At 33.3% G+C, this 19,073-nt stretch overlaps 1 protein-coding gene across 10 annotated transcripts in view; it reads left to right on the top strand.

Annotated features, from left to right (window-relative positions):
* Window positions 1–19,073, top strand: part of LOC142351842 (uncharacterized) — a 213,226-nt gene that overhangs the window by 20,708 nt on the left and 173,445 nt on the right. For 9 of the 10 annotated variants that reach the window (XR_012760972.1, XM_075404063.1, XM_075404065.1 and 6 more), the window contains exons 5-13: window positions 932–954; window positions 1,290–1,662; window positions 2,325–2,386; window positions 2,833–3,045; window positions 5,777–5,939; window positions 6,458–6,628; window positions 10,405–10,557; window positions 15,361–15,375; window positions 17,285–17,392. Coding sequence is in view for 9 of the 10 variants with exons in the window: in XM_075404063.1 (XP_075260178.1) it covers window positions 932–954; window positions 1,290–1,662; window positions 2,325–2,386; window positions 2,833–3,045; window positions 5,777–5,939; window positions 6,458–6,628; window positions 10,405–10,557; window positions 15,361–15,375; window positions 17,285–17,392 (1,281 nt within the window). In the remaining variant the exon portion in view is untranslated. The remainder of the gene's footprint in view (window positions 1–931; window positions 955–1,289; window positions 1,663–2,324; window positions 2,387–2,832; window positions 3,046–5,776; window positions 5,940–6,457; window positions 6,629–10,404; window positions 10,558–15,360; window positions 15,376–17,284; window positions 17,393–19,073) is intronic. The other variant, XM_075404059.1, reaches the window with a different exon arrangement.

The following is a 19,073-nucleotide window of genomic DNA, read 5'->3' as shown; positions in this document are numbered from 1 at the left end:
TTTTGAAATTTGGTTCTGGTAAAATTATGGACAATTTAGAGATCGATGATTTGTCATAAATGCCAAAAATATTTTTGCTTCTGCGAAAAAGTACTAAAATTTGAAGATAATTCAATGCCTTGTATAACTGCGTTCTCAGCAAACCAGAATCCAACCTTATTCCATTATCTCTGTTTAATTTAGTAAGAAATCTAGTAATTTCAGTAAATTAGAAAATCTCTTGTAAATTTAGTAAATTGGAAATCTCATCGGAATTCAACGCTGCACAAGTTCAAAAGTAAGAAATTTTTATTAGTAAAAAATGTTTGTGATTTGAATCTTTGTTAAAGAAGCGCTTCATTAGTTTCATTAGACGAAAAATTTTAAACTCAATTTACATTGTAAAATCTATTGCAACCATTAGTAAAAAATTGTCAAGGTTGTTCAAAAATGTTGTTAAGGTGTTCAAATTTTGTTCAACTTTACTATTAAAACCTAGCTCAAAACTTGTTTATTAAAATTTTCCAAAAGTAGTTTTAAAAAATTTTTAACTAAGTAAACGGTTTTGAAAACCAAAATTGTTATAGGATATTTTAAAGTTTTGTGATACCGATCAATTCTATGTGTGCCTTCTTTAGATCTGTTTTACACGTTAACATCAAAAGAAATATTTTTTTTTTTGAATTTTGAATTTTCTCCGCATAGATCACAACCTACAAATACTTTTCGAAACAAACTCTTGGACTGTTGGAACAAAAAATAAGCAATTAAGCAAACATTTTTTAAAAATTGAGAGCGAAGGCGGCTCTATGTTGCCAATAATCTTCTCTTATACAACTGCTCATAAGTTTATCATTATTTATTATTTTCTTTCAATGAACAAATTTTGAAACAGTCTTTTGTGGTTTATGATTTAAATTCTAGAATGTTCAATCAACTTCTCATATTTCAGGTTTTGCCGTGGACTGTGAAGAGGTACGTTTAATTCCCATTTTCTCTTTCTAGAACAGAAGTTTTGGAATTTTTCCTCCAAGAGAAAATTGCAAGTTGTTATTATCGTTTTTTTGTTGTTGAAGGTTTTGTTTTGCCCCCCCCCTCACCCCAACAAATATGGCCATATACTTCAGCGCGTTGATTCCCATTTTTTATTGCAAAGTGAAAGTGGAAAAAAAGTTCCTTTTTTGTTATATTTGATCAAACATTACAAAATATCCTTTAACGATTCATTCTATTTCATCTATGCCTATTGTTCTGCATTTTTGTGAAGAAAATAGGTTCAATTGTAACCAACCAAATTTCCATTTTTTCAGTTTGACGAATTTACGATCAACGGGGTTTTTTTCTCCCACCAACAATTCGACAATCTGAACCCGTACCCTCTAAACGACAAATGCAACGCTTCAGTTTTCACCGACAACGCCCAAAACTTCAAAGTTATCATCAGAAATCTCGGAATTCTCTGCAGAGAGGGCGAGGACTATTACCAAATTTCAGACGGAAGTGGAAGTACTGTGTTCCACTTTTGCGGATTGGGTTATCCGGATGACTCGACCAGTTTTGAGTTCTGTCTGATCAATGATGGGTCGAGTAACTTGACGATGAAGTTGCTGTTTGAAAGCGGGGGTGAAAAGAAAGGCGAACGATTCGGTTTTATGACGGATTTTTTCGCGACTGCCGATGCGGGTAAATTTTCGACATTTTTTTAAAATACTCAGAATTCTGTGCATTGAATTTAAATAAAGTACTGCCCCCCCCCCCCGAATGTTTCAAAACAGACGGTCATAGCGAAAATTTCTTATTCGGTACCTAGTAGAGAATGGTACCCCAATTATTATGTTCTATCATAGTAGATTTTAGTATAATCTGTTGTTCAATAGTATAAACCAATGAGTCTAATAGATACAAAGCAACTTCTGTTTGCTTTGATAAATTACTTTTTAATGAATTCGCAATTTTCACTTGAATAAAGTTTATGTCTTGGTGTTAATTTCATTTTTAAAACTTACGACAAAATGAAAACCACACGTACAAACCAAAATTGTGAGAAATTAAAAAAATGTCAATCTGGCGCGTTCATTTATCACTTGTTCTTGTTTTTGACTTTAAATGAGTTAAGTACCCAATAATCAAGTATATTTTTGAGAGAATTTTTCTAAACTTCAAGTTTCTTCTCTAGGTTCTACAATAGGCTCACATCTAGGCAAAAATTCTTGAATACATTGCCACTCAAAATTTCTGAAGATGTTATAAGTTTAGAAACTTTCAATTTTGATAATTCTGGCTATAAAATTGGTTGGTTCAAGTTACTAACCGGCTTATCCTGCAGTAAAAAAAGGTTTATTTAGGATCATGTCCCCCTTATGAAGACGTCACAAACAACCAAGCTTGTACAACTCAAAACGGAATAGTAAGTTATCCTTTCCACGTAATTTTTTCTGGGAAAGTTGGCCCAGGTTGCGGTGACAGACCGACAGTCGATATGACCAGACTGAAATGAACACACCAGGGGGGGGGGGGGGGTCGTGCGTTCAAAGTTACACGGTCTGGAAAGAAAAATGAACGCACGAAAGTGGCAATTTTGACATTGGCAATTTTGAGCGCACAAAACAATCAAAACACAATTAAGTTTTTATTAAAGAACCCTATATAATTCATATTTTGTTTTTTTTTCTAAATATTTTTAAACTCAATACTTATACATCAGCTTATACGTCAAGTTTTATATATCAACTTCATAAGATAGCTTAAAATAACAATTACATTTTTTGCTTTCCTTTGAACTCGTCGAACCTTTTTGTACTTACTAATAAGATTTCACAACAAGCAATTATTTTGACAGTCAAATTTTTCTAGACTATTTCATCGAACTCGACCATTCTGAGCTACAACTACCCCCACCCGTACCCCGCCAATTTGGTGTGCACTTGGAACATCAAGGCAGACCCCGACAACCCCGGACTCTATCCAGTGCTGGAAGTGACCAGTGTCAATTTGGGACAGAGGTTCGACTCAGCTGTCACTGATGTGGACGTGATCAAAATATCCGATGATCTACAACCTCCAGTTGTGAGTTATTTTGTAATGAACAGCTACTATGAATGGTGGCCTAGTATATATGTATAAGGATAGATGTATAAGAATTATATGTATAAAGGTTGTATGTATAGGGATTATATGTATGTACGTATGCAAGTTTACCTGTTTTAAACTGAAAGCTCATGTTTTTTTTTCAATTTTGAAAATATTTGTTTTAAAAATATTAAAGGATTTTTGAGCTTTGTCACTTTTTATATTCTTTCTGTCAGCAGGTAGCCACCGTAAAGACAGATCGTATCCTCGGTTTCTTACAACCAAAATCCAATCTTTAGAGCGGTTTTGTGTTCAACTAATGGTTTCATGGCTTTTGATACTGTACATTTTCATTTTTTGAAAATGCGATTTTGGGTATCTAAGGTTTTTCGAGGTTGTTCTTTGTTTTCTGGCCACAAATTTAGAGTAAGGGAGAGGTCTCATATGTATATAACGATTGCAAATTTGAACAAATTTAATGTTCTCATTAAATACATTATCAATTCAACGGCTGAGACACCGTTTTTTTGCTAAACTATTTGATTTTGCTAAAATTTCCTGTTTTTGTCGTTCCTTTTGTAGTCGTATGACATAATCTTGTCAGTAACAGGTCTGAATTGCGTCCTTAAGAGGTATAAAAAATGCTTCCAATTGGTTCCTCACTTATTCACCAAGAGTGTTTTAAATAATTCTTTTTAATGGTTTTGCGACTGAGTGTCATTAAGGTCAGGTCTCATATCTTTCTCTGGTAATATACAAGTCAATTTGTTTGATTTAAATGTTATCATTTGCTATTTGAATTTTGTTATTCCTTTTGATTTAAGGAAAATTTTGTTTAAAACCTGTAGTTGGAGTTTGGGTGTAATTTTTGTTTCTTTTTGTTGGTCTTTTACGTTTCCTTTATCTCGAAGTTTTGATGATAGCAGGTTTCAGCAGCCCTCTAAAGCAGCATTATATTTTTCAGTTTGTGATTTGTTGAAGAAAATACGAATTAATGAATTTTTCTATCTTTTCATCATTTGGTAGAACATCAAGTCATAAATGCGGACGAACGGGGCCGGAACATTATGTGCAAACGCACATTGCTCATACTCCTTGAAGTGCACCTTGAAGTCAATGTTTGAAATATTCTTGAATTAAAATCAGTTAAGATTTACAGTGGTCGTTCACAAATTCTGCCAAGGTAATTTTTACTTATTTCATTGGGGATCTTGAATGTTATGGTGTTTTGGGCAATAGAGGTATAACATATTACTGATAAAAAAGTACTTCCTAATTGAAATTATCAAAAAAATTTTTTTTAATTATTTGTGAAAGTTTTTTTGTAAAAGTTTTTGTAAACTTAAATTCTTGGGTTTATAATTGTCTCTGATGAGATTTGAAGGTTTCATGACATCTCTGATGAAATAACAAATACTTTGTTTTTTTTAAAAAATTGAATAATCTTATATTGTTTGATATTATATGTATGAGGATTATGAACAGCTTTTTTATGTGATAATGTTTATCGGAAAGTCGCACGTGACAAAAGACAAAATTTATGCAGTATGAGAAAGCCCCTCAAAAAAATATTATTTTTTATAGTTTTGATTGTTAGCCATTCTAAATTCAATTTAGAACAGGTAATGGTCGGTAATCGGTAATGAATTTTCAGAAGTTTTTTATACATACAATTTATTGTTTTGTAGCTTAAAGACTGTTTGTTCATTACTAGCCAGAAATCGTGAAATGCTTAATTTTGGCTCTTATCTTTTTATTCCGCGCGATTACATGTGCTTTCATTGAATTTGCAACCTTCACTAAATTTGAGACTTTTGTTTTTACAAGAGTTTTCCTCAGTCTAAACCTTGATTGTGGAAATACTTCAAATGTCCAACATGGGTCATATTATCTGTAAATTTAGTGTCTAGTGTCACAGTAAGAAATGTGGGTCTTTCCCATTATAACCCCCCCCCCCCCCAGCTTAATGGTCAGATAACCTATAGCCCCCCCCCAATCATGTTAAATATACCATAATGGGGGGGGGGGGGGGCTATATTTTCATGGGGGGCTATAATGGGAAAGACCCAAAAATGTGTTACTCAGGTGATATAATGATTAATGTGGGAGTTGCTGTCTTAAGGTCTTTTTTAATGAGTTTAGTTTCCTAGCGAACACCAGAATTATGTAAATTTGCATCTTATCTGTTTCAGCCCCCTTTCCCCCCAGCTTAATGGGCTTATATCTTTTACGCCCTTCAAGCGCACGTGCTATATTTTTACATAGTAACGTGCTAAATAACAGCAACACGTATTTTGTAACTGGGAGAGTAAAAAAAAAAATGGGGAAAAGGGCGAACCAGAATAGATGTGCAAGTTTTGCTTGATCTAGTGGACAAATTTTGCATCGAGACAAAACTTGTGTCACATTTGAGTCATTTTTGAATTCCCGCGTGAAAAATTGGTTCAAGTTGAAGTCCAGCTACTAACTTATTTCGAGCTTAAGTGTTTTATAGTCTATTTGGGTCCGACCGGGTCTTTTCCTAACATTTTTCGGTCGATCATGGTGTTTCCACAAGCGGACGACTCAACGAGTGTTACAAGATTCGTCCTGCAAGATTTCACAATTTTCTGCAAAAATCTTTTCTGCAAAAATATTTTCTGCAAAAATCTTCAAAAATAACCATCCTATCTCGCCCCTGGTAATAACTAGCTCATAGAATTTAATTTTTATAATTTGGGTTTTTTAGACGTGGTCTCTGGAGAGCACTGCGGCTGAACTGGACAAACCATTTGTGTTCACAGATAGGACAGGGGAAGTCTATTTCAACTCTTCCTATTTTTTCAACTTCCACACCAACTTCAAACTCAACATCAACTATCTTGACATTACGAACAGCAAACAGATATTCAGTGAGTAATGTTGTGATGTCATAGTGATGTGATTCGAAATTTTGTCATTTTGATAAAGAAACACTGGGGGAGGGGAGGGGAGGGGAGGTGGAGGGCGGGGGGGGGGGGGACGGAATCCGAAATCTTTGCGCTTTTCTTTGAGTATATTTGAAAAGCTACAAGATAATTTCACCCCTTATCAGGCCATACGAACTGTTATCAGTTCGTATGGCAAAATAGAACAAAATAGAATTATTTTGTTCATACACGGTAACGGGAAAATATGTTCTTGGGAAAAGGAAACAGACCCGCTTTTCCTATCTCAATTTTAGATGTTATCTGATTTGATAAAATGAAAGTTTATTAAATGATAAGCGCAGTTTGTGACAGAAAAACAATTTTTTGATATTGTAAAATAAATCTACTAATTGTTCAAAATTAACAAGTGCTTGAATCACCGAATCACAAATTTTGAAAATGCCAGACTTTTTTAGATAGAGTGCCACTACTGGATTCAAGTGGAATTGTTTTTTTTTCAGAGAATGCTGGACTGTGTCTGAACGAGAACGCGACTTCTTTCTGCAGCTTTCCCTACACGGAGAATGCCCAGACATTTTCAACGTGTTGGAGACAACAAGCTGATGAGCCAGCTTCTTGCCGAAATTTGGGCGGACACAAAATTTCTTGCGATATGAGCATCGAAGTTTGCTGTAAGTTTGAGACTTTAAATTTTTATGAATTTTTTTTACTTTAGTCAACAAAGCGAATAACAAAAAATGAAGACCTGAACGCAAAAATGAGCAATTCTCCTTTACAAAAAAAAAACATTTTTACGATCGTTTTCCAATTCTCTTTTCCGAAGAAAAGCTTGACCACCAAATTGCAGTACCATTTGAGACTCTACGAGTAGCGTGTTAAGCTCTTAATGCCATTAACTTGTTATTGTAACTGCTGCAGCTTGTTGTTGTTGTTGTTGTTGTTGTTGTTGCTGCTGCTGCTGTTGTTGTTGTTGTTGTTGTTGTTGTTGTTGTTGTTGTTGTTGTTGTTGTTGTTGTTGTTGTTGCTGCTGCTGCTGCTGTTGTTGTTGTTGTTGTTGTTGTTGTTGTTGTTGTTGTTGTTCTTGTTGTTTCTAAAACAGATTTTTAAAAATTAAATTTAACGATATTAAAAAAACATAGAATATCTTTTTTGAAACTGAAGGGTCACTAAAATAGAAACTGTTGTTCCTCTTTCGTTAAGTTACTTCATCAACCTTTAATCTACTTTAACACAAAATTAACGGATTTTTTTTCACTTTGGAAAAACTTAGTTGCATTTATCGCTTCGCAGAGCCTGTCGTCTTTTTAAACAGAAAAAAGTTCCGGATTATGCTGTTTGTGCCCTGAGCTTATTGGGTGCATATTATTTACACTTCCCCCAAAAAATGCGTCATAGTTTTATATAATTGTTTACTATGTAATGGCACGCTCTCTGTAACGGTATGGGGGGTTGCATAACGTACTGTGGAGGTATAAAAATGGAAGGTCGAATAATAGTGCTTTCGTAATAATAAGGAAGCAATTGATCTCCGGAAAATATTTTGAGCTTTTGTCAAATATTGTTGTTAGACTTGATGTTAACATTTTATTTCATCTAGATAAATTATTCAGTCTTTTGTGTGAAATTTTGTTTTTTGAGGTCCGGGATTTCCTAACAAATGACACTCAGGAAAACAGCGAAATGCCAAAGTTAGTGAAGCAGGGATAATGAAATAAAAATCAAACGCGCTTGTATTTTCTGATAACAATAGATAAGTGACAAATTTTGATAAGCAGTTTTGTTAGGTCGTTGTTTGGGAAATTCATTCATTTGAAATTCCTTAACCCCTTGAAATTGATTTTTTTATTAAGAAAAATTTCAGGTAAGTGCTTCCATTTTTGCAGTTTGGTTCAAGTTATACTTTGAATTTTTAAATTTGTTCAGTCCCGTTTCGTCTCATTTGTTCAACATCTGAGCACATAGCTGTTCATCCTTTTTTAATCGCTAATGAGCTAAACATGTTAAAATTAGTCTGATAGTCGAGAAAAAACATAGTTTTTCATTTTAGTTTCAGTATTAATTCCAGCCAGACATTTTTTGAGCCACAAAAAAATAACTGAGAGAAACATCGCCTTTAAATATACATTGTAATCCACGAAGTCTCAGCAAGCAGATACAAAATTCAAAGAGGATAAAAATTTTTACTCGGTAAGGGTTTTCGATAGATCAGCAACTTCCAGACCTTTATTTTTTCTCCTTGAAAATGAGTTCGGAATATATTCCAGTCGTTGCGGTTGCAGAAAAATTCAAGCTAAGTTTATTTCGTTGCTTCTAAGTGTCAAAAAGTGTTCAATTGGTCATGTAAATGTCTTTGTGATACATTTAAAACAAAGAGAGTAAGTCATCAATGCAATATGAATTAAATCATAACGGTATGAGCGCTTTTTACCAAAAATATCTTCCAACAGAAAAAAAACAAAAGATTAAAAAAATTAACCTGAATGGTCAGCAACACAGGATTTGCGCACAATCTCTGACTTCCTTCCTAAGGAAAAATATTGTCATAGACTTTTCATGAAATGAAAGTTCTAATTATTGAATTTTTTTGTATAAGTTCAAAAAACGTTTGAGCAAAAGTGAATCAAAATTTGGAGATTTTGTATCTAAAAACGATGTCAAAAACGAGGAAAGTAATAACTTTCAGTAATTGGATGTTTATGGGAAAATTGTACTCGTAATGTCGGAAAACTACATAAAAAATTGTTTTCAAGCAAAAACTGAGAGAAGATAAATGCCTACAATGCTGGGGGCTGCAGAATCAGTCCAGCAGTCTCCCAAAACGCATAAAAACACAGAATCACGTTAAAATCTGCACGGTTTGTTTTTTTATTGTAGAAAAAAATAAGGGATAGAAAGACTATCACGGCACGAAACTTGCGGTTCCACTTTCAAGTATTTAACACTTCATTTTTGTAAACACTAAATTTAGCAAATCTGAGAAACGCTTCACAAACCTAAAAAAGATAACACTGAACGATTTTGTACTGTTGAAGCGTTAAATATCAATCCAATTTTTTTTCAGTAGAAACAGCCCACCTTTGTTCACAAAATAAGTTAAATTCTAGCAATTTAACAAAAAACAAAACAGCGAACAGAATATATAACAGAAAACAGCAAAATACCACACAAGATATACTGCTCACATTTACGCATTTATTAATTGATATTCGAAAAATGTGAGAAAAGATCGATTAAAACAGTAAAAACAATGCAACACGCTCAATTTTTTTCCTGATCAGAGCTCAAACATCACAAATCTCAGAAGTGGAACGCTGAGCCACCTATAAGATTTAAAATAAAAACAACATCAGTGGTAATTTGCTCGACACAAAGCAATCTTATGGTTTCAGTTCAATCAGCTATAATCAAAATAGACACAATATGTTCTTAACCAAATCTGAATTTTAGCAATTAAATCAAGTTAATAAACAGTTTTACTACAAATTTAGGAGCCTCTCGACCACAAACATGTACGACATAAATATGCCATGATCACATACAATTGGTACTTTATTTTTCTGTATACATTTGAAATATGTAGTTTCTATATTTGAAAAAAGTTTTTTCCGTTTATTTGTTTATTTTTTATTATTTACCAAGAAACTTCTAACTTTTTTCTAGGCGAACTGGATCAAAAATTCTTGCTGTTTTAGAGTTCACATATATGGGGGAACTCTGACTATGAGTTTCAATTTATATGAACGATTTCTTGATTCGATTGAAGAAGCCAATTTTCAAAAAATAGAGAAAACCAATACCTTGGAATTTACGTATAAAACACTAACTTTTTTCTAGAGAACGTATTTTTAAAAATTTTGCTGTATGAAAATTGTTTTGTTTTGCACAGTGGGACTCATACGTCACTTTTCAAATGATTTGACCGAATCTCTAATGTTCTGAAGAAAGCTAAATTTGAAAAAAATAATTCGTTCTTTTTTCTGTTTATTCGTTTATTTAACTATAGGCATAATTTGTATTTTTTTTTCTACTAATGGGTCACAAACGGCTGAAATTGTAATTCTACCGCTCAATAATTTCACCCCGTTTGTGACACAAGTAGAAAATTGTGGAACGTTCCCTAACCACAAAAAGATTGTGTTGGATTCAGAGGTAAAATTTGACAAGAAAGGGGAATAATAGCGGTGAATTAATTTTTTCCACCGCATTCATCGCGTTTCTTGACATTAATTTGCCACAAATGTCGATGCGGTGAATTTTTGTAAGAAATGCGGTGAATTTAACGGTGAATTTTTGTACGAAATGCGGTGAAATGCGGTGAATTTTTTTCACCGCATTCACCGCAATCACCGCTTTTCTTACAGAAATTAACTGCACTCACCGCTTTTCTTACAAAAATGCACCCAAAAACCCTGACCCGGGTAAGAAAGCTACCTTGTTTCTGTTCCAGTGCCTGGCATCCCCGAATTCGTGAGAGGTGAACAATCGGTTGAGTTGGTGAGTGAGTCGATATTTGTGATCCGGTTCAGACTCTCCGATCTCAATTGGGACTACGTGAGAATTGTGCGAAATGGAATCGAGATTGCCACCGTTTCTGTCAACGGTAAATTCGCATTTCGCTCATAGAAACTTTTCAAAATCAAAAATTTGGTGGTCTGGTAAATGAGAAGTTTGAAATTTTAGGGGAAAGGGTATGGATTGGGCCTTTCCCATTATATCCGTCCGCAAAATTATAGCCCCCAAATTATGCTATAAATTCGGTAAATGGGAGATTGAGGTGGTGGGGGGGGGGGGGGGGGGGTGGGGGGCTCATGAGTGTGCGGGGGCTGTATAATGTTAAAGACCCCAATAACATTATGAGTATTTATTAAACAAACCAGAAAGAAGCAGTTTTCGGGTAAAAGTTTTAATTGCCTGTGATCTGGTATGAATTCGAAAACTTTTTACCCACAAAACTGAAAACTTCTTAAATCTACGTTCTTGAAAATTCAAACAAAACGTAGGAAAGGTGGAAAGGCTTTCCAGCTGTGAGGATTGTATTTTCCAGTAATCTAAAATTTGGAAAATTGAAGAAATAGTTAAGCAATTATCTGTCATTTATAGATAATCTGAGTTTTAATTACAGAAACCAAAACCATGAGTTCATTTGTTCTCCCAAAGCCCAAAGTTAAACTGTTCATTTGCTTTGGTTTTAGTGGGCGACAACCATATATCATTTGAAATCGCTATCTCTTAACCATAATTTTTCTAAAAGAAGATTCAATCATTTTTTGTTCAGTCTTTAGTAAGTAGTAATTATGATTATTTGGTTCAGATAAACGTGGTTTGTGACTTCTCTTCTCAACTTTTCTCACTTCATGTCTTAATTTATAATGAAGTGTTTTTGTTTTAATGGATGGAAATTGATGGCGGTCAAGCAAGCCGATAGGCAAGCAAGCCGAATTTTGAAAATTGGGCGGAGTAAACAGAAAACTTTTGAGACGGTTGTATTACAAGTTGTCCCTGGAAAACCGGTGGGCGCGACGCGGCTTTGCAGTTTCCGGCGCGATAACTGATCTGCAGTTTCCGGCTTAAAACCCTCTGCAGATGAGAGGCATGGCAATGGACAGCAGTTCGCTGAAACCCACAATCACTAGATGTCTGAAAATGACGTACCTTTGCTTCTTTGGTACACTGCAATACGTAATAAATTAAAATACTACGCGCAGCGTTGATTGAAAAGGTTGAAAATGTTTTATTTCTGACAGATTACATAATTATTGTATAACTTTTGGCTTGTCTTTATGTTGGCTTACTTTTACTTCGGCTCACTTTGCGTTCACCATGGAAATTATCAGAAGAGAACTGAAGTTATGTTGATTGAATCGAAAGAGAATTAATAAAAAAACAAGGAGGCTGGGTAATGTGCGTATGCACATAAACTCACAAACTTCCGACCGCGCTCATCCAGATGAGAACCCAAAATATCCAGTATTTTTCAAAAAAATTGAGTATGAACATAAATATCGCCTCTAACGGAAATACATTGTAGAGTAAAAAATACCTCATTAGATTGATGAGATCTGCCATTACAGATGAGATCTGCCATCACATTCAAAACTTTATGTTCAATTTTTTAAAGAAAACTTAGTAACAAAGTCCAGATAGTGTCAGATGAAACTGAAAATGAGCAAAGTAACTTGTATTTTGTTAGAAAAGATATGGGACCAGTCCGTTATAACGCTCGGTTACAATTAGACAAAAAGAGCAAACATAATCAACTCGCTTTATAAATTTTTAAAAACAACAAATTTCAAGGTGAGGCAAACCATTAGATATCAACTGAAATTTTCCAAACGTTCAGTTTTCGCCAATGCCAATATAGGGGGAAGCTGGAACCCGTTTTTTTTAAAAAAACTTTCCTTGCGGTTACAATAACTATAACAAATAGAGACAACAAAAAAACTCAAATGAAACTTGTGAGAAAAAGCTGTCAAAGCCGTAAAGCCATTTTCTGCCCCTCAAAATATGTCCAGATCCGCCTTTTTCAAATGCCAATAATGTGGTATGTGACCGCTCTTTTATGAGACTAGCTAAAAAAAGAGACAAAAAAGCCAAAAGGGGTTCAAGGTAAGAAAGTCCTTTGTGTTTTTCGAAAACAATAATTTTCAAAGACATGAAAGCCATTAGCTCCAAAATGAGAAAATAAATAGGTTCGTTTATTTGTCCAAAATAAGCCCTTCAGATCTGTAAATATTCAAAATAAGTCTTAATTTTACAACAAAACAACGTCAAATGTAGGCAAATATCATGAACTAATTCATTTTGTTCTGTCATAACAATTTCTCACCCAGAAGATTTTTAATTATTGAGACTAGACAACAAAAACACAAAAAGAAAGAAGAAGGAAGCAAAATTAGGAAGTGTTTCTTTATACATTTGTTTTCAAAAGCATGAAAATCATCGGCTCTCTACGCAAATCAAAATATAGACTCATGTAGTCCTCAATAAAAATCCAGTGAGACCTGCAATTCTCCAGGAACTTTAAAACGACTAAAAGACAATGTGAAAGCGACAGTTAAAGACAAAAACAAAAAACCTCACTAGATTCTTCTTGAAAGTGTTGTCGAAGCCGCTAAAACGATAATCTGCACATTAGAAGATTTTGAATGGTTCAATTTTGCTTTACCATGAACGCCAGTAATGTCTTATGTGAATTGTCAATACTTTCACTCTGTGAAAAAAACGAGAAAAAAGGCGTGAACATTGGACAAATACCTAAACGTCAAAAAAAATCGTCAAATCTGGTAACATCAAGTCCATTAAGTCATAACTTAACGCGTAAAACCGCAATAAAGTTTAAAACTAAATTCAGAAGAAAGAAAAAAGCGTAATTGTTTTTTCGTTGCTGACACTCTGCTACAGTTTGACCAAACTATGAGAAAAATGTCGCAAAGTTCAAAAAACCCTTGTTTATTTGAAAAACAAATAATTTTAGAGGTAAAATTGACCACAAGCTTTCGAGTAGAAAACCAGATACATTTTTAAAATTGATTGGAAAGCCAATTGGATCTATCACCAGTTAGCTTGCATTTGAATTGTTTTGTTCTTTAACTAACGTAAAAAATATCAATTTTTTTCAAAAAAGGACTACAATCCGAAATAATTACAATCCGAAATAATTTTTGATTGTAACAGTTCAAGATTGGACCAAAACCAGTGTTGCTATTACTTAATTGTTTTGATTGTTATAGATATAGATATTTTTATAGTAAAAAAATCAATAATAAATACTGCGTTTTTGACAATTATCGAGAAAAGTTAGCAATAAACGACAAAACATTAATTCCAGAGCACTCTTAATGGACGTGGAAGTAGATCTTGCCGCTCTTGGAGTTTACAATGATTGTGTCAGTGGTCTTTGGGTGTGTACTTCCGGCAAATTTAATGAAATGGACCAAAGGAGCTTATTTCGTGAAACTTTTGATGAAAAAGGCTAATTTTTGAAATATTTACCCAAAATTTTAGCAAAAAAATAAATCAAAACAGTCAACAATACTTTTTTGTCCGTGAAAATCAAATCAACAACACTATTGTTAACATTTTTAACATCTTTTAACAAAATTGACTAAATTGTTGATAGAATTTCCGGAAAATGCGAATAAAAATATTTAAAATCAATCTAAATATTCACAAAAATTCAAATCTCTATTAATCGCTCTGGAAAACGAAATTAAAAAAAAATCAATTTAATTCCATATTCTACGATGGACGTGCTTTCTAATGATACCACTCACAACTCTCTACGATGATTATATCGATCGACCAAAATTGTCTGAACAAAAAAAACCCAATTGAGTATATAGTTCCCCCCACCCCCTCAAGAGGGGTCGGAACAGTTAAAAGGTCGAGACGATGAATTAAGAGATATTTCTCGGCGAAACAAAATTTAAAATAGTTTAAAATTTAAAATAGTTTTCAATTAGCCAAATAGTTAATAAAACATAGCCAACGCTATATGAAATTATCAGAACCAGTCGGAATCAATTTAACTAGTATTATTTGTGGTAATTAGCTAACAATTTAGTGTAATCTAAACCAACGTTCTTATTTTGGCTATTTTCACGTGAGGTAAATTTTCGGCTATTTTTTACGTTGGCTCTTTATAACATCGCTCTTTTTCTCTCATGTGATTTTCGTAATCTCAATCTCGTGTTATCATAATTTCTACCTGTTGTATAGGGGTTTAGAAAATTGACCAAAAGTGGGGGGGGGGGGTTAGTTTGATCATCATCATCATGAGAAAATTTTGGGCTTTTGATAACAAACGCAAGTATATAAAATTTGCCTATCGTTTGAATCAGTTTAAGCCGAAGTAAAAGTAAGCCCCGTACAAGCAAGTTGAATTTTTTGTAAGAACTGTGAATTTCTTAGAAGTAACACATTTTTAACCGCTGCGATCAAAAAGAGAACTATCTATTATGAGTTCCAGTGGACAAAAAAACAGAACAGGTCATTTTTTGTTTTTGCAAACCTCTGGTTGTTGCAAGCCCCGGTGGACTACTGTCCATGGCCTTGTTTAATTCGTTGAGGGTTATATTCAGGAAAACCCGGGTTGGTTATCGTCAGGGACAACTTAAATTCACACTTCTCAAAACTTTTTGGTTAAGTTGACCTAATCTTTTTGCACTTTCAGCTTGCTTGATCGACACCATTTGAAAAATTTGCCAAAGAAAACTTTTTTTTTCAGATATTATTCACATGTGTAATCACAAGTTTATAATAATGTCTTGAATGATAAATTGTTTATCAGGAAATTAAAAAAAATACTTTAGAGTGGATGTCATCGGTACACTATCAGGGATTTATGATTACTTTTTTAATAATTAGTAAAATGTTACTAACTAATAGTTATTGATTTCTTCAGCAAACAATACCCAAGGTATGTAATCTCACACACAGAGTGACACAAGAGGATGCACGGATTCAAATTTCACCCTAATTTTGTTCACAATAATTTAATCTGTTAACAAAACTTTTTATGTTCTGTTGAAAGAACTCAGAATCTGCCTTCTTTCCGCATTTCAAAACGACTTTCAAGCTTCATAAGATTCGAAACTTCTTTTCATCACAAAACTGTGTGTGTGTGTGTGTTTGTGTGTGTATGCGTGTGTGTATGTGTGTGTTTGTTTGTTTGTGTGCGTGCGAGTGTGTGTGTGTGTGTGTGTGTTGAATAGTGTTTTGAAAGTACGTGTGCCTACTTTGTGCGTTTTGTTTGTGTTTTTCGTAAATTGCACGTGTATTTTTTGTGTATGCGTTTTTTTAATATGTACCCGGACTTGAGTCTCAGAGCACTTCAGCGCTGAACCAACGCATTTCAAGAGTAAAAACTTAAATCAGTTCTGAGACATTGCATCTCCACAATATTTAAAATTTCTTCATGAGCATTTTTTTAGGTCAGAGAGTTTGCCCAGTCTAAACGTATTCAGTATATTCTGAAAATTACTCATACCCCAAAATTAATTCTGAGCAGAGTAATGTGTTTCTTTTGTAGCTGATAATTGATAATTAATATAGTAGCATATACACTATTTATTTAAGCTAGATTTTTAGGCAAATACCATAAAGCCCATTTAGCGTAGTGGTTACGACTTGCTATGCAAAATAATGTTACAAGTACACACGTTGAAGTTAGAATCGCATTTAAGCCAATCGTTGTTGGCGGGAGTTAAGCTGAGCATATTATTTTTCATGCAATAAATTTTACTGAAAAATCAAGACTGGCCCTTTTAATTTGTGATATGAACAGAGTACTGGCCATGCTGAAAAACAGAATGTCTCTATAATTTTTCAACGCTGATTTACTCTGCCAACAATTTCTGGGTATGTGTGTGTGTTTGCGTGAATGTGAGTGTGTTGTTTGGAAGGCCGTGAGTGCAGGCGAGATGTATTAAAGAAGGTTAAATAAAATAATTAGCTCTAAGTCAAAATCAGGTTAGATTTGATATAATCTGACGGATCTTTTCTGTTGTTTTACCCCATAGTTTTCAACCTTCTAATAATACATCTTTCAGCATATTAATAACATTCAATGCAATATTCATATACATATACGAAAAATGTATAAATCACATTTTTTTTCATGGGAAATGTAAACATACTGCTTTTTTCAGCCGTATAAAATGTTCTTGCTGCATTTTCTTCTGCTTTGCTGTCATTTCAAAGTTGTGGCTCATTTCAGCTTATTTAAAGTGGTCTGCTAATTGTCAACATTTCATTTATGTTATTTATAAAGGCTTGTTATCTTAGTTTCAATTATGTTTATGGTTCTGTTTAATTTTTCATCAATTACATTAAGCTTCAAGTCTTTGTAATTTCTATTAAAGCGATGTAATGAAATTTTTGATCTAGAAGTCCGATCAAGTGACGGTAGAAAACGCAAGAAATGATAAATATTATAGAATTTTAACTGATTATAACGACGATTCCGATCAAAAAATTGCAAGAGCAATTGATAGGATTGCCAAAATTGATTGGATTTTGCTTAACTCTCAAGTCTAATTATAGTCATTTCTAGTTGTTTTTCTGTAATTATTTCACGACCAGGGTTTTGTTTTGACAATGAATATGTTTTTTTGATCGGAATCGCCGTTATAATCAGTTAAATTTCTGTAAGTTCTCTGAGCCTGCGCTGATCAGAACTGATTGTGCGTGAACAGAATCCTGAATGAGCACTGAACAGTGATTTGACGCTGAAAATTCACTGAATTTACTGAAAAATACGCTGGAAAATTACTGAACAGCGCTGATTTTCACTGAAAATTGTGTAATTAACTCTGTTATTTGTTTAGAGTACATAATGTTTGATATTCAATTGGACACATTCTACATTGTGAGGCTGTATGTTGTGTCTTACGGGCGAGAAAGCGAAGATTTCTATTCTCTTCAATTTCAATCTTGTAAGTACTCAAAAGATTTTTTACTTCTATATTATTTTTCTTCTTTTTAAAGAGTATTGTTGTCATGAGTCTTTATCACAACAAATACACTTAACGAAATTGTGAACAAAGGTGAAGATAGAAAAATTGTGATTTCATGCGCTTAATTAACCTATATTTGTTCCAATCCCTCTTGAGGAGGGAGGAACTATATACTAAACTCTTTTTTTTGTTCAGACAATTTTGACCGATCGATATATTCATCGTAGAGAGTTGAGACTGGTATCATTAGAAAGCTCGTCCAGCGTAGAATATGGAATAAAAAGATTTTTTTATTTTCTTTTTTATAGGGAGTTATCAAGGTTTAAACTTTTTAGAAAAATAGAGTGAATTCCGTTGTTTTTATTCACATTATCCAGAAATTTTGCCTAAATTTTTATCAATTTTGCTAAAACTTGTTAACATTTTTAAGAATGGTGTTGTTGATTTTTTCTAAAGACAAAAAAGTATTGTTGAATCTATAGATTTAATTTTTTTGTCATAATTTCAGCCTTTTTCATCAAAAACAGCACGAAAATAGATTTTTAGTCCACTTTTATAAAGTTTGCCAGAAGTACACCCCCAAAGAACACTATTACAATCTTTGTAGACTCTAAAGGGGCTATTTTTACTTCAACTTCTGTTTAGAGTGCTCTGTAATTAAAACTTTGCCGTTTTTTGCTAACTTTACTCGTTGATTATCAAAAACGCAAGATTTTATTTTTCAGTTTTTGACTAACAAATTTTCTATATCTATAACATTCGAAAAATCAAGTGTTTCCGATGGACCATAAACATTAGTACGGTCAGTTTGGGACCAAATTTGGACTGTTGCAATCCAAAAAGAATTGGGATTGTATTCGGTCGGTCTTTTTCAAAAAAAAATTATCTTTTTTATATTAATCAAAGAACAGAACATATCAAATCAAAGCTCAGGAGTAATAGGTCTAATTGGCTTGCTAAGCAGCTCCAATCAATTGCAATTAGATTATTGCTTGAAGGCTCATACTCGTTTTGACTTTTAGATATAATTTATTTTTAAATAAATAAAGGTTTAATGAACTTTTCCTCTGCTTTTTTTTTCTAAATTTGGTCAACTTGTAGCTTAGTGTCAGCAAAAAAAAATTGCTTCTTCCTTCTACTCTTTTGATTTAAAATTTAATCTCTATTTCGTTTTTTACGTCTTATGTTATTGTTTTCTGGCTCTGAACCTACCAGATTTCAGATTTTCTTTTTATTTTAAGATTTTAGCCAGTTTTTCAAGTTTTCTAGTTTTGTCACATTATCACATTTTTGAGAGTTCTCATATCACATTATTGGCGGTTAAATTCAGGCACAATTGAAGATATTAAAATGCTGAAAGACATGGATTATCGTTTCAACGGCTTCGACATTTCTTTTTAGAAGAAATTAATTGAATTTTTTAATTTTGTCTTTTACTGTCGCTTTTACTTTGTCGTTTTAGTCGTATGAAATTTCCTAAATAATAACAGGTTTCATTGTTTTTTCATGAAAAAATGGATGAGACAACAACTTTCTGATATTAGTTGATCGCGGATGGCTTTCATGACATTAAAAACAATTTTTTTCCAAATTAAGAAAAACTTTAACTTCGCAATTTTGTTCTTTTTATTGTCTTTTTGTTACCTAGTCTTTTTAATTA

This window comes from Convolutriloba macropyga, chromosome 13, assembly GCF_964194025.1.
Source record: "Convolutriloba macropyga chromosome 13, txConMacr16.3, whole genome shotgun sequence".
Taxonomy (NCBI): Eukaryota; Metazoa; Xenacoelomorpha; order Acoela; family Convolutidae; genus Convolutriloba; species Convolutriloba macropyga.
Note: the sequence above shows the minus strand (reverse complement) of the source record. Positions and strands in the feature narration are given on the sequence as shown.